Source organism: Oncorhynchus nerka, linkage group LG25 (assembly GCF_034236695.1).
Source record: "Oncorhynchus nerka isolate Pitt River linkage group LG25, Oner_Uvic_2.0, whole genome shotgun sequence".
In the NCBI taxonomy this organism is placed as follows: domain Eukaryota; kingdom Metazoa; phylum Chordata; class Actinopteri; order Salmoniformes; family Salmonidae; genus Oncorhynchus; species Oncorhynchus nerka.
Genome location: NC_088420.1, coordinates 26,400,794 through 26,416,865, shown reverse-complemented (window position 1 = coordinate 26,416,865; position 16,072 = coordinate 26,400,794). Strand labels below are relative to the sequence as shown.

The following is a 16,072-nucleotide window of genomic DNA, read 5'->3' as shown; positions in this document are numbered from 1 at the left end:
TTTTTAATTAACAGGTGTGACTTCTTAAATTAATTTGTGGAATTTCTTTCCTCAATGTTTTTGAGACAATTAGTTGTGTTGTGACAAGGTAGGGGGTATACAGAAGATAGCCCTATTTGGTAAAAGACCAAGTCCATATTATGGCAATTACAGCTCAAATAAGCAAAGAGAAATGACAGACAATCATTACTGTCAGTCAATCCGGAAAATTTCAAGAAGTCGCAAAAACCATCAACCGCTATAATAAAACTGGCTCTTATGATGACTGCCACAGGAATAGAAGACCCAGAGTTACCTCTCCTGTCGAGGATATGTTTATTAGAGTTACCAGCCTCAGAAATTGCAGCCCAAATAAATGCTTCACAGAATTCAAGTTACAGACACATCTCAACATCCACTGTTCATGGGATACTGTGGTAAACGGGCCTTCATGGTCGAATTGCTGCAGAGAAACCATTACTAAAGGACACCAATAAGAAGAAGAGACTTGCTTGAGCCAAGAAACACGAGCAATGGATATTAGACCGGTGGATATTTGTCCTTTGGTCTGGAGTCCAAATTGGAGATTTTTGGATCCAACCACCGTGTCATTGTGAGATGCAGTTTGGGGGAACGGATGATCTCTGCATGTGTATTTCCCACCGTAAAGCATGGAGGAGGAGGTGTGATGGTGTGGGGGTGCTTTGCTGATGACACTGTCAGTGATATATTTAGAATTCAAGGCACACTTAACCAGCATGGCTACCACAGCATTCCGCAGCGATACTCCATCCCATCTGGTTTGGGCTTAGTGGGAGTATAATTTATAACAATGACCCAACACAGCTCCAGGATGTGAAAGTGCTATTTTACCAAGAAGGAGAGTGATGGAGTGCTGCATCAGATGACTTGGCCTCCACAGTCTCCCAACCTCAACCCAATTGATATGGTTTGGGATGAGTTGGACCGCAGAGTGAAGGAAAAGCCGCCAACAAGTGCTCAGCATATGTGAGAACTCCTTGAAGACTGTTGGAAAAGCGTTTCAGGTGATGCTGGTTGAGAGAATGCCATTGAGTGTGCAAAGCTGTCAACAAGGCAAAGGGTGGCTTTTTGAAGAATCTCAAATATAAAATATGTTTTGATTTGTTTACCACTTTTTTGGTGACTACATGCTTCTATAGTTATTTCACAGTTTTGATGTCTTCACTATTATTCTACAATGTAGAAAATAGTAAAAATAAAGAAAAACCCTTGAATGTTGTTCTAAAACTTTTGACCGGTAGTGTGGAGGTGAAGATACGATATTTTTGGTGATGTTACTTTGTGTTCTTTTTGATTTTAAATGCTTTATTTGTAAGATTTTCAAATTTGATAACGTAGATACATTTAGAACAGTACTACATCTCCAGTCCTTCTCCCCCCTGCCCACCTCCCGACCCACCCTGCCATCATACCAAGAGAGTACAAAAAAACAATAGCAATAAATAATAACAATAATAGTAATACAATGGTAATTACAACAGCACTGCTGACATTAAAACTGATCTCTATTAGCAGCTCCAACATTTGAACATCTTGGCCATGTTCTGTTATAATCTCCACCCGGCACAGCCAGAAGAGGACTGGCCACCCCTCATAGCTTGGTTCCTCTCTAGGTTTCTTCCTAGGTTCTGGCCTTTCTAGGGAGTTTTTCCTAGCCACCGTGCTTCTACACCTGCATGTCTTGCTGTTTGGGGGTTTAGGTTGGGATTCTGTACAGCACTTTGTGACATCAGCTGATGTAAGAAGGGCTTTATAAATAAATTTGATTTGATGATTTGGCTTATAACAATGCCCCTGAATCCTGGAGGTGACCCAAAGTGGCACACCCCCGCCCCAGCATCCAACACACCCGACCCCAATCAAGGGCTGAGGAAAATGTGTTATCAAGAAAAAAATACAGATCTTATGCCAGAATTCGAATGCAGATTTGCAATGCTGTGAAAGATGATTGGATGTTAACGGGAAGAAGCAGATTTCTTGGTAAAGGCTAAAGTGATTTCGGGATTGGGACCCGATTTTAAGGGATCTCACGATAATGGGATTCAACACATGGATGCCGAGGTTCATAGGGAGTGGAGAGCACAGTAACGAGACGGGAGATGTTGAAAGGCTTGACTGTAACTCCATGACAGCCCAAGTTGGTCAGCTCAAGTGTAGAAACCTAGTAAACACATTTAGATATACACTACATGACCAAAAGTATGTGGACACCTGCTCAAACATCTCATTCCAAAATCATGGGCATTAATATGGAGTTGGTCCCCCCTTTGCTGCTGTAACAGCCTCCACTCTTCTAGGAAGGCTTTCCACTAGATGTTGGAACAGTGCAGCGGGGACTTACTTCCATTCAGCCACAAGAGCATTAGTGAGGTCAGGCACTATTGTTGGGTGATTAGGCCTGGCTCACAGTCGGCATTCCAATTCATTCTAAAGGGGCTCTGTGCTGGCCAGTCAAGTTTTTCCACACCGATCTCAACAAACCATTTCTGTATGGACCTCACTTTGTGCACAGGGGCATTGTCATGCTGTAACAGGAAGGGCCATCCCCAAACTGTTGCTACATAGTTGGAAGCACAGAATCTTTAGAATGTCATTATTTGCTGTAGCTTTAAGATGTCCTTTACCTGGAACTAAGGCGTCTAGCCCAAACCATGAAAATCAGCCCCAGACCATTATTCTTTCTCCACCAAACTTTACAGTTGGCGCTATGCATTCGGGCAAGTAGCATTCTCCTGGCATCCGCCAAACCCAGATGCATCAGTCAGGCCGCCAGATGGTGAAGCATGATTCATCACTCCAGGGAACACATTTCCACTGCTCCAGAGTACAATTGTGGCGAGCTTTACACCCCTCCAGCCAATGCTTGGCATTGCACATGGTGATCTTAGGCTTATGTGCGGCTGCTCTGCCATTTCATGAAGCTCCTGACGAACAGTTCTTGTGCTCACTTTGTTCCAGAGGCAGTTTGGATCTCAATAGTGAGTATTGCAACTGAGGACAGGCGATTTTTACGCACTACGTGCTTCAAGCCATCAGCGGTCCCGTTCTGTGAGCTTGTGTGGCCTACCACTCTGCAGATGAGTCGTTGTTGCTCCTAGACGTTTCTACTTTACAATAACAGCATTTACAGTTAACCATGGCAGCTCTAACAGGGAGGAAATTTGACTAAATGACTTGTTGGATAGGTGGCATCCCATGACGGTGCCACGTTCAAAGTCACTGAGCTCTTCAGTAAGGCCATTCTACTGCCAATGTTTGTCTATGGAGATTGCATGGCTGTGTGCTCGATTTTTATACACCTGTCAGCAATGGCAGTGGCTGAAATAGCCGAATCCACAAATTTGAAGGGGTGTCCACATACTTTTGTCTATATGTAGTGTATTTGCTGACCAGTCGTAAAGTAAAAAATGTTCTTCTTTAAACATGCCCTGTACATATACACATTGGTTGAATACATCACTGACAAATCCTTTTCTGTCTTCTTTTCCTACAGATTATGGTGATTATGGTAAGTGATTTTATAAAACAGTCAACAAGAAGTAGTACTATAAGACAAATAGTACCATGATATGCAAGAACCCGGAAGTCTCTAGCTGAATAAAACGTGATTTAAACGATTCTAGGGGGTTATGGTAAATGATTTCTATTTTAAGACCATCAACAATAAATGTAGGTAACTGCCAAAATAAAGGATACACCAAGATAAAGTATCTTAATATGGCATTGGGCCATCACGAGCTGCCAGAACACCTTGGCATAGATTCTACAACTGTCTGGAACTCTATTGGAGGGATGCAATACCATTCTTCCATGAGATTGTCCATCATTTTGGTGCTTTGTTGATTGTGGTGGAAAACGATGTCTCAGGCAACGTTCCAGAATCTTCCATAAGTGTTTAATTGGGTTGAGATCTGGTGACTGAGATGCACACATATATACATTCATGGCCAAAAGTTTTGAGAATGACACAAATATTAATTTTCACAAGGTTTGCTGCTTCAGTGTCCTTAGATATTAAATATTTTTTTGTCAGATGTTAGTATGGAATACTGATGTAATTACAAGCATTTCATAAGTGTCAAAGGCTTTTATTGACAATTACATGAAGTTCAGGCCAAGAGTCAATATTTGCAGTGTTCTTTTTCAAGACCTCTGCAATCCACCCTGGCATGCTGTCAATTAACTTCTGAGCCACATCCTGACTGATGGCATCCCATTCTTGCATAATCAATGCTTGGAGTTTGTCAGAATTTGTGGGTTTTTGTTTGTCCATCCGCCTCTTGAGGATTGACCACAAGTTCTCAATTAGATTAAAGGTCTCGGGAGTTTCCTGGCTATGGACCCAAAGTATTGATGTTTTGTTCCACGAGCCACTTAGTTATACCTTTGCCTTATGGAAAGGTGGTCCATCATGCTGGAAAAGGCATTGCTCATCACCAAACTGTTCCTGGATGGTTGGGAGTAGTTGCTCTCAGAGGATGTGTTGGTACCATTCTTTATTCATGGCTGTGTTCTTAGGCAAAATTGTGAGTGAGCCCACTCCCTTGACTGAGAAGCAACCCCACACATGAATGGTCTCAGGATGCTTTACTGTTGGCATGGCACAGGACTGATGGTAGCGCTCACCTTGTCTTCTTCGGACAAGCTTTTTTCCGGATGCCCCAAACAACCGGAAAGGGGATTCATCAGAGAAAATGACTTTACCCCAGTCCTCAGCAGTCCAATCCCTGTACCTTTTGCAGAATATCAGTGTGTCACTGATGTTTTTCCTGGAGAGAAGTGGCTTCTTTGCTACCCTTCTTGACACCAGGCCATCCTCCAAAAGTCTTCGCCTCACTGTGTGTGCAGATGCACTCACACCTGCCTGCTGCCATTCCTGAGCAAGCTCTGTACTGGTGGTGCCCCGATCCCGCAGCTGAATCAACTTTAGGAGACGGTCCTGGCACTTGCTGGACTTTCTTGGGCGCCCTGAAGCCTTCTTCACAACAATTGAACAGCTTTCCTTGAAGTTCTTGATGATCCGATAAATGGTTGATTTAGGTGCAATCTTACTGGGAGCAATATCCTTGCCTGTGAAGCCCTTTTTGCTCAAAGCAATGATGACGGCACGTGTTTCCTTGCAGGTAACAAAGGTTGACAGAGGAAGAACAATGATTCCAAGCACCATCCTCCTTTTGAAGCTTCCAGTCTGTTATTCAAACTCAATCAGCATGACAGAGTGGTCTCCAGCCTTGTCCTCGTCAACACTCACACCTGTGTTAACAAGAGAATCACTGACATGTCAGCTGGTCCTTTTGTGGCAGGGCTGAAATGCAGTGGAATTTTTTTTTTGTGGATTCAGTTTATTTGCATGGCAAATAGGGACTTTGCAATTAATCTGATCACCCTTCATAACATATGCCAATTGCCATCATACAAACTGAGGCAGCAGACTTGCAAATTAATATTTGTGTCATTCTCAAAAATGTTGGCCACAACTGTACACTTTAACCCTCCTTTAAGACCCCTCTTTCAAAGTCACTGAGATCTCTTCTTCTAGCCACGGTAGCCAAAATAATGGGCGACTGGGCATTTCTATACATGACCATAAACATGATGGGATGTTAATTGCTTAATTAACTCAGGACCACACCTGTGTGGAAGCACCTGCTTTCAATAATCTTTGTATCCCTCATTTACTCAAGTGAATCCTATATTTTGGCTGTTACCTGATGTACAATGACATAAATAGTACCATGACATCTATTTGATAAACATAGTGACAAAATGGTAATGGGAGCTTACATTTGATTTAATTTAAATCTTCTGATATTTACTACCCTAATTCCAAACAGTTGTTCCTACCTACATTTGCTGAGTAGGACTCAAGGTTACAGCTAGACGCCTCTCTTGTTGAAGGACCAACAGGCTCTAGGAGGGCATTTTCATTTAGTCTTTAATCTGTTCTAATTTAGGAGTTAAATGTAGAGGCACGCACAACCACTGATCTTCATCCCCAGGCCCTCAAATTGACATCATGCCGGAGCTTCATTGGGATATTCCATGCATAATAAATCCTGAATGCGGTCGTGAGAGAGTGACAGATTGTTACTGTCAGGGCTGGAAATGATGTTGGATGAGTGTACTTGGTGGTAGGAAGGCAGGGAGAGGAAGAGGGCAGGCAGAACAGGACAGATGGGTTTGTCAGATACACTCAGCACAGTTCTGTTCTATTCTTTTCTGCTCCCCTACACTCCACCACACCGTGGCCTGTTAGCAGAGAGCATGATGGGAGGGAAACCCAAGGGAATTAGTGTCTCCATAGAAGTGGATACAGATGAGGAGAGACTAGAAAAGGTCTCAGTTTATCAGAAATGGAAGCAGAGCTGTGAAGGGCAACAACCCAACTAACACTACACAGTTTGTAAAGCATTAACCATAACATTAGTTAGCTGCATGGATTGTGGGTCTGTGCTGTAATTCTTTCACCTGGTACATACTGTAGCTCAGGGTTGGACATAAAAGTTTTTCGAAAATGTTTATTGTTGGACATAAGACTGTGAAAACACCAGCAAATCAGCTCCAAGAGATGTTTTTTTGGGGGTCTGTTTGCACGCATAATACACTGAGTGTTCAAAACATTAAAAACACCTTCCTAATGTTGAGTTGTACCCCAACCTTTTGCCCTAAGAACAGCCTTAATAAGTTGGGATGGACTCTACAAGGTGTCAAAAGCGTTCCACAGGGATGCTAGGCCCATGTTGACTCCAATGCTTCCCACAGTTGTATCAAGTTGGCTGGATGTCCTTTGGTTGGTGGACCATTCTTGATACACACAGGAAACTGTAGAGTGTGCAAAACCCAGCAGTGTTGCAGTTCTTGACACAAACCGGTGCGCCTGACACATACTATCATACGCTGTTCAATGGCACTTACATCTTTTGTCTTGCCCATTCACCCTCTGAATGGCACACATACACAATCCATGTCTCAAGGCTAAAAAATAATTATTTATCCTGTCTCCTCCACTTCATCTACACTGATTGTGACATCATAAGGATCATAGCTTTCACCTGGATTCACCTGGTCAGTCTGTCATAGAAAAAGCAGGTGTTCTTAATGTTTTGTACACTCAGTGTATTTGATCGTATACACATGTAAGCAAAATTTGAAATGGGCTGAATGGCCCATGGCTGAATATAGTTGATGATCTCTGCTGTAGGCCATACCCACCCTTCTCCCCTGCCATCACGAATTACAACTCTGAATGTTAATCTCCATGCCTATGGCTTGTTCAGAATTTTAGAGTAGACTGCATTTTATGTTTCAGGATATACTATACAGAACATACAGTATAACTCAAGGTTGTCAGTCAGTGCTTTCATAAATAGGACCAATGTGTTCTTTGTTCTTCTTCACAGGGACTCCTACGCCGACCATCACAGTAACACACAGGCCTGAGGAGGACACGTTCGGGGTGAGTTTGAGAACATGGTGGTGCTGTACTAAGTGGCTGTTTAAAACCTAGTGTAGCTACAGCCTGCATACAGCACATGAACATTTTCTTTTCCTGGGAACAACAACAAAAAGGAGGCTTTGGTTTGAGCTATTTTAATCTGTTTATTTTCCTTTATTTTTCACTCCCTTGCCTTGTAGCTCCCTCCTATCTGCCTTTTCCCTTGTGGCCACTGTGTTTAACAACTTCTTAAGAATGTAATTTCGCTCATCTTTGTGCTGTAATTGGTACAGGTTAGTGTTTTTTTCATCAGGAATCTTGATCTGGAGGAAGCTCTGCAGAGTGGTCACTAGCTGGCACAGCCACAAGTAATAACATCTGATTTTAACCTTAACCACACTGTTAACCATAATGTCTATCCCTGACCTTAAATGAAGACCTAAAAGCACATTTTTGTTTTTATCAAATTTGACAATATAGCCAATTTTGACTTTTGAGCTGGCCTATTTAAGGGGAAATCGCTCAGTTCTGCCTCCAGGACAAGAAGACTCATGACAATAAACATCAGCCTGCATAATTGACTGGATGGAAATGATTTGCTCATTTTAAGGTTTTAATGGGGAAGAGAGCATTGACATGGGAGGAGAGAAGACTTCCACTTCATTTCGTGCATCTCCTCTTTGATTTATCTTTGTATTGTTTTTTTGCCAGTGGAGAATGGCACGTAGAGGCATTGTTAATGTGCAGAGAGTTTTTTGTTGTTGAAGTAATTTATGTAAACCTCAATAGTCTACTGCACCTTACCATATGGTAAAATGCATTCCCTTTCATTTTCAGTAGTACATTGCACTACTAATCACATTTTCACAAACCCTGCATTCAGGCTTTATGCCTGTTGGCTATTCTGTACTTAAGGTAGACATCTTCATTGTGAGATCTACTCTCACTAAACCCTGTCTTGTCCTGCTCCAGGTGTCTATTGCTGTCGGCCTGGCTGGATTTGCCTGTGTCCTTCTTGTTGTCCTGTTTGTTCTCATCAACAAATATGGACGGCGGTCAAAGTTTGGAATGAAAGGTAAGGAACACTAAGTGCTCTTCTGAAAGGAAGTTAGAATAATTTAGACCTTGTTTTTTTAGATAGCACCTCACCTGTAAAAATGGAAATTATACTGGCTTTGTGCTTCTGTATCCCTTTCATGCCAAATACCTTGTTGTGTTATCTTTCTATGCCATACCTAGTCCACTTTCACATGCAGTATGTATGTATGCAATACACAGCAGTAACAATACACTCAAAAGGTGCTATCTAGAACCACAAAGGTTATTCGGCTGTCCCCATAGGATAACCCTTTGATAAACCATTTTGGTTCCAGGTAGATCCCTTTTGTTTCCATGTAGAACCTTTTCCACAGAGGGTTCTACGTGGAATCCAAAATAGTTCTACCTGGAGCCAAAAAGGGTTATACATGGGACCAAAAAAGGGTTATCCATGGGGACAGCTGCAGAACCCTTTTGGAACCCTTTTTTCTAGAGTGTACCTATACTTTATCTACTGCTTGTGTTGTATGTGGACAGGCAGGCGGAGGTGGGGGTGACACTCACCATACTGCAGATTTGATCACTGTGAAGATGAGTTTTCAGGAGTGTCAGTTATGCCAACCAATTCCAAATATGGCACAGTGCAGCCTAAGCGTATATTTTTGAGTCATGTCCAAGCACTACTTATCACTGTCTTCTTGTGGCTGATGCAGCTGGTTCCGCTGCATGTCGTGTTGGACTTGGTGCTCTCTGTGACGGATGCAGTAGTAGTAAACACCTCTCTCTCAGCTTCATGCCCTGTCCCTTCCCCTGGAACAGCCCTGTCTCGGGGATGGCTGTGCTGCTGTTAGAAACTGTATGACTGTGTTTACAGTGTTTCAGGTAACACATGCCGGCTTTGGCTGGTGACTGTGCATTGCCTGTGTAGACATAGCTTAGGAGGATGTGGGCCAGTGGTGTCAAACACATTTTCCCCTGGGGGCCGCATTCGGTCTTCAAAGAGGTCCGGAGCGTCGCACGGAAATGTGTTATTTTTCCTCTGCATCAGAAATGTGCAAAAAATTGTCCTCTATTCATAATTTTGGGAATTTCTGATGCTCCCTGACTGTCTTGTTTTCATTTGGGGGATTCTTAGTGAGCTGGACACAGTCAAGAATCTGTTTAAATGTAGGTCCAATATCGTTTCTATTCAGTTTCCATTTTTATTTCAGTCACTCTGTTGAGGTCGTCCCCTTGTCCTCCCCAATATTTATTTTAATGTATTATATACATTGAACTAAAACATAAACGCAACATGAGACAATTTCAAAGATCTTACTGAGTTACAAGGAAATCCATAAATTCAGTATGACTTAATCTATGGATTTCACATGACTGGGAATACAGATATGCATCTGTTGGCCACAGATGCCTTCAAAAAAAAGGTAGGGGGTGGATCAGAAAACCAGTCTATCTGTTGTAACCATAATTTGCCTCATGAAGCGTGACACATCTCCTTTGCATTGAGTTGATCAGACTGTTGATTATGGCCTGTTATCCCACTCTTCTTCGGTGGGTGTGCAAAGTTGCTGGATATTGGTGGGAACTGGAACACGTTGTTGTACACGTCTTTTCGGAGCATCCCAAACATGCTCAATGGGTCTGGTGGGTCAATTGGTCATGTCTGGTGAGTATGCAGGCCATGAAAGAAATGGGACATTTTCAGCTTCCAGGAATTGTGTACAGATCCTTGTGACATGGGGCCGTGATTTATCATGCTGAAACATGAGGTGATGGCGGCAGATGAATGGCATGACAATGGGCCTCAGGATCTCATATCTCTGTGCATTCAAATTGCCATCGATAAAATGCAATTGTTTTCGTTGTCCGTAGCATATGCCTGCCCATACCATAACCCCACCACCACCATGAGGCACTCTATTCACAACACTGACCTCAGCAAACCACTCGCCCACACGACCCCATCTGCCCGGTACAGTGGAAACCGGGATTCATCGGTGAAGAGCACACTTCTCCAGCGTGCCCATGGCCATCAAAGGTGAGCATTTGCCCACTGAAGTCGGTTACGACACCAAACTGCAGACAGGTCTAGACCCTGGTGAGGACAACGACCATGCAGATGAGCTTCCCTGAGATGAGCTTCCCTGACATGGTTTCCGACAGTTTTGCACACCTGTATTTGGGGAGTTTCTCCCATTCTTCCCTGCAGATCCTCTCAAGCTCTGTCAGGTTGGATTGGGAGCGTCGATGCACAGCTATTTTCAGGTCTTTCAAGAGATCGGTTTCAAGGACATTCAGAGACCTGTCCTGAAGCCACTCCTGCATTGTCTTGGCTGTGTTCTTAGGGTCGTTGTCCTGTTGGAATGTGAACCTTTGTCTGAGGTCCTGAGCGCTCTAGAGCAGGTTTTCTTCAAGGATCTCTCTGTACTTTGCTCCGTTCATCTTTCCTTCAATTCTGACTGGTTTCCCAGTCCCTGTCTGGAAAACACCTCCAGGCTTCACCGTAGGGATGGTGCAAGGTTTCCTCCAGACGTCATGCTTAGCATTCAGGCCAAAAAGCTCAATCTTGATTTCATCAGACCAGAGAATCTTATATCTCATGGTCCTGGAGTCGTTTAGGTGCCTTTTTCCAAGCTGGCTGTTCTGTGGCTCTTACTGAGGAGTGGCTTCCGTCTGACTGATTGAGGCCACTGTGTTCTTGGGGACCTTCAATGTTGCAGAAATGTTTTGCTACCCTTCCTTAGATCTATGCCTTGACACAATTCCTTCGACCTCATGGCTTGGTTAGGTGTGTGCCTTTCCAAATCATGTCCAATCAATTGAATTTACCACAGGTGGACTTCAATAAAGTTGCAGAATCATCTCAAGGATTAGCAATGGAAACAGCATGCACCTGAGCTCAATTTCGAGTCTCATAGCAAAGGGTCTGAATACTTATGTAAATAAGGTATTTCCATTTTTTCTTATCTCTAAAAACCTGTTTTCGCTTTGTCCTTATTTGGTATTGTGTGTTTAAACAAATACCTTTTAGAATAAGGCTGTATTGTAACAAAATGTGGGAAAAGGCAAGGGGTCTGAAAAATGTCTTAATGCACTTCAGAAAGTATTCACACCCCTTGACTTTTTCCACATGGTGTTCTGTTACAGCCTGGGTTTGAATGACTACCTCATATCTGTACCCCACACATACAATTATCTGTAAGGTCCCTCAGTCTAGCAGTGAATTTCAAACACAATTTCAACCACAAAGACCAGCGAGGTTTTCCAATGCCTCTCAAAGAAGGACATCTATTGGTAGATGGGTAAAAAATAAAATAAAAGCAGACAATGAATGTCCGTTTGATCATGATGAAGTTATTAATTATTTGGATGTGACTAAAAAGATACAGGCGTCTTTCCTAATTCAGTTGCTGGAGAGGAAGTAAACTGCTCAGGGATTTAACCATGAGTCCAATATTGACTTTAAACCAGTTACATAGTTAAATGGCTGTGATAAGAGAGAACTGATGATTGATCAACAACATTGTAGTTACTCCACCGTACTAACCTAATTGACAGAGTGAAAAGAAGAAAGCTTGTAGAGTTTACAAATATTCCAAAACATCCTGTTTGCAACAAGGCACTAAGGTAATACTACAAAAAAATGTGGCAAAGCAATTAACTTTTTGTCCTGAATACAAACAGTTTTTTTTTTTACAGCAAATCCAATTCAACACATTACTGAGTACCACTCTCCATATGTTCAGGCATATTGTAATGGGTATCCTTGTAATCGTTAAGGACTGTGGAGTTTTTCAGGATAAAAAATTAATGAATAGGAGCTAAACACAGGCAAAATTATAGAGGAAAACCTGGCTGAGTCTACTTTTCACTCAACACGGAAATGAATTCACCTTTCAGCATGACAATAACCTAAAACACAAGGCCACATCTACACTGGAGTTGCTTACCAAGAAGACAGTGAATGTTCCTGAGTGGCTGAGTTACAGTTTTGACTTAAATCTACTTGAAAATCTATGGCAATAGCTGAAAATGGTTGTCTAGCAATGATCAACAACCAATTTGACATGGCTGGAATAACATCTACACATCTAAATTGAAAATGTTGCTTTAATAAATAAATAAATACATTCCGCCAGAAAAAGTAGTCAGTACAAAAGTCTCGTTGTTATACTAGTTGCTACAGTATGCAACAACCACAGGCAAGATAGCAAGCTTACATTACATGTATGAAAAAAACCAAGCATTAGCACCACTTCTAGAGTGACTAACACATGCCGATTATTTATTCATGTTTATCTGAATGTTGCCATTTATTGTGCACAAGCAATTTTTTGCTCTCCGTGTTATCGTTTGTTGTTGGCTTGCCCATGTTGTCGTTTGTTGTTGGCTTGCCCATGTTATCGTTTGTTGTTGGCTTGCCCATGTTGTCGTTTGTTGTTGGCTTGCCCATGTTGTCGTTTGTTGTTGGCTTGCCCATGTTGTCGTTTGTTGTTGGCTTGCCCATGTTGTCGTTTGTTGTTGGCTTGCCCATGTTGTCGTTTGTTGTTGACTTGCCCATGTTATCGTTTGTTGTTAGCTTGCCCATGTTGTCGTTTGTTGTTAGCTTGCCCATGTTATCGTTTGTTGTTGGCTTGCCCATGTTGTCGTTTGTTGTTGGCTTGCCCATGTTATCGTTTGTTGTTGGCTTGCCCATGTTGTCGTTTGTTGTTGGCTTGCCCATGTTATCGTTTGTTGTTGGCTTGACCATGTTGTCGTTTGTTGTTGGCTTGCCCATGTTGTCGTTTGTTGTTGGCTTGCCCATGTTGTCGTTTGTTGTTGGCTTGCCCATGTTGTCGTTTGTTGTTGGCTTGCCCATGTTATCGTTTGTTGTTAGCTTGCCCATGTTGTCGTTTGTTGTTAGCTTGCCCATGTTATCGTTTGTTGTTGGCTTGCCCATGTTGTTGTTTGTTGTTGGCTTGCCCATGTTATCGTTTGTTGTTGGCTTGCCCATGTTGTCGTTTGTTGTTGGCTTGCCCATGTTATCGTTTGTTGTTGGCTTGCCCATGTTGTCGTTTGTTGTTGGCTTGCCCATGTTGTCGTTTGTTGTTGGCTTGCCCATGTTGTCGTTTGTTGTTGGCTTGCCCATGTTGTCGTTTGTTGGCTACACGCTGTTGGAAATGGATGCCGTTCATTTAACTGGGGGAGCTGCTGCTGCATTGTCAGAGAGAATAGTGCTCCACCGCTTCCAGATTTGGCCTCCAGTAACTTTGAAGAGAGGTTTCGAATCTGTGTCCTCTGACAGACAGTATTTCTCAAACCTCTATTTTTCGTGCCTCTGTCATCCGACAGTTTCTGGATCATGGTGGTTCGAAGGCAGTGGTTTGTGTAAATCTGCAATGGGCTGGCTATTTTGCAGATCTTTGGCAGCGTTTTTGTGTGGGTGTTCACTCCCATTTGCGGTCTTGTGTACCGGAAACATCAGACACAAACGTTAGCTAATAGTTAGACCTACATACAGTTGTAGTCGAAAGTTTACATACACTTTGGTGTAGTCATTAAAACTTGTTTTTCAACCACTCCACAAATGTCTTGTAAACAAACTATAGTTTTGGCAAGTCAGTAAGATCATCTACTTTGTGCATGACACAAGTATTTTTTCCCACAAATTGTTTACAGACAGATTATTTCACTTATAATTCACTTTATCACAATTCCAGTGGGTCAGAAGTTTATATGCACTAAGTTGACTGTGCCTTTAAACAGCTTGGAAAATTCCAGAAAATGATGTCATGGCTTTAGAACCTTCTGATAGGCTAATTGACATAATTTGCGTCAATTGGAGGTGTACCTGTGGATGTATTTCAAGGCATACCTTCAAACGTAGTGCCTCTTTGCTTAACATCATGGGAAAATCAAAAGAATTCATCCAAGACCTCAGAAAACAAATCGTAGACCTCCACAAGTCTGGTTCATACTTGGGAGCAATTTCCAAATGCCTGAAGGTACCACATTCATCTGTACAAAGAATAGTATGCAAGTATAAACACTGTGGGATCACGCAGCCATCATACCGCTCAGGAAGGAGACATGTTCTGTCTCCTAGAGATGAATGTATTTTGGTGCAAAAAGTGCAAATCGATCCCAGAACAACAGCAAAGGACCTTGTGAAGATGCTGTAGGCAACATGTACAAAAGTATCTATATCCACAGTAAAACAAATATCGACATATATCGACATAACCTGAAAGGCCACTCAGCAAGGAAGAAGCCACTGCTTCAAAACCGCCATAAAAAGCCAGACTACGGTTTGCAACTGCACATGGGGACAAAGATCGTACTTTTTGGAGAAATGTCCTCTGGTCTGATGAAACAAAAATAGAACTGTTTGGCCATGATGACGAACGTTATGTTTGGAGGAAAAAGGGGGAGGCTTGCAAGCCAAAGATCACCATCCCAACCGTGAAACACGGGGGTGGCAGCATCATGTTGTGGGGGTGCTTTGCTGCAGGAGGAACTGGTGCACTTCACAAAATAGGTGGCATCATGAGGCAGGAAAACGATGTGGATAAATTGAAGCAACATCTCAAGACATCAGTCAGGAAGTTAAAGCTTGGTGGCAAATGGGTCTTCCAAATGGACAATGACCCCTAGCATACTTCCAAAGTTGTGGCGCTACCCATCCCTGTCGCGGGATAATTTTCGTCAGCAACCGCTGAATAGCATAGCGCCACAGTCCAATAATATTACTAAAAAATATTCATATTCATGAACTCACAAGTGCAATATTGAAAACACAGCTTAGCCTTTTGTTAATCCACCTGTCGTCTCAGATTTTGAAATTCCAGAAAATGATGTCATGGCTTTAGAACCTTCTGATAGTCACTCACGAGACTCCCAATCCAAGCGTTTGTGTAAGTTTATCGATAGCATAGCATTATGTACACTTAGCATCAGGAAGCTTGGTCACGAAAAACAGAAAAACAATCAAATTAACCGTTTACCTTTGATCTTCGGATGTTTTCACTCACGAGACTCCCAGTTACACAACAAATGTTAATTTTGTTCCATAAAGATTATTTTTATACCCAAAATACCTCTGTTTGTTTGTCACGTTATGTTCAGAAATCCACAGGAAAGAGAGGTCACGACAACGCAGACGGAAATTCCAAATAGTCTCCATAATGTCCACAGAAACATGTCAAACGTTTTTTGTAATCATTCCTCAGGTTGTTTTTAAAATATATATTCGATAATATATCAACCGAGTGTGTAGCTTTTTCAATAACACCGGGTGGAACAATGGCCGCTTTACTCACTCTGAGAGCCCCCACCGATCCACTTAAGCAATGTGATCTTTCACGCTCATTCTTCAAAATAAAAGCCTGAAACTATGTCTAAAGGCTGTTTACACATTAGGGAAGCCATAGAAAAAGGAATCTGGTTGATATCCCTTTAAATTGAGGATAGGTATGCATAGGAACAGAAGGGTTTCAAAATAAGAGGCACTTCCTGATTAGATTTTCCTCAGGTTTTCGCCTGCGATATCGGTTCTGTTATACTCACAGACACAATTTACAGTTTTGGAACCTTTAGAGT

At 42.3% G+C, this 16,072-nt stretch overlaps 1 protein-coding gene across 2 annotated transcripts in view; it reads left to right on the top strand.

The window, feature by feature from the left end:
- LOC115109280 (NT-3 growth factor receptor-like) overlaps positions 1-16,072 on the top strand; it is a 327,886-nt gene that overhangs the window by 196,015 nt on the left and 115,799 nt on the right. For both annotated transcript variants that reach the window (XM_029634027.2, XM_029634025.2), the window contains exons 9-11: positions 3,515-3,529; positions 7,422-7,477; positions 8,429-8,531. In XM_029634027.2, coding sequence (XP_029489887.1) covers positions 3,515-3,529; positions 7,422-7,477; positions 8,429-8,531 — 174 coding nt within the window. The remainder of the gene's footprint in view (positions 1-3,514; positions 3,530-7,421; positions 7,478-8,428; positions 8,532-16,072) is intronic.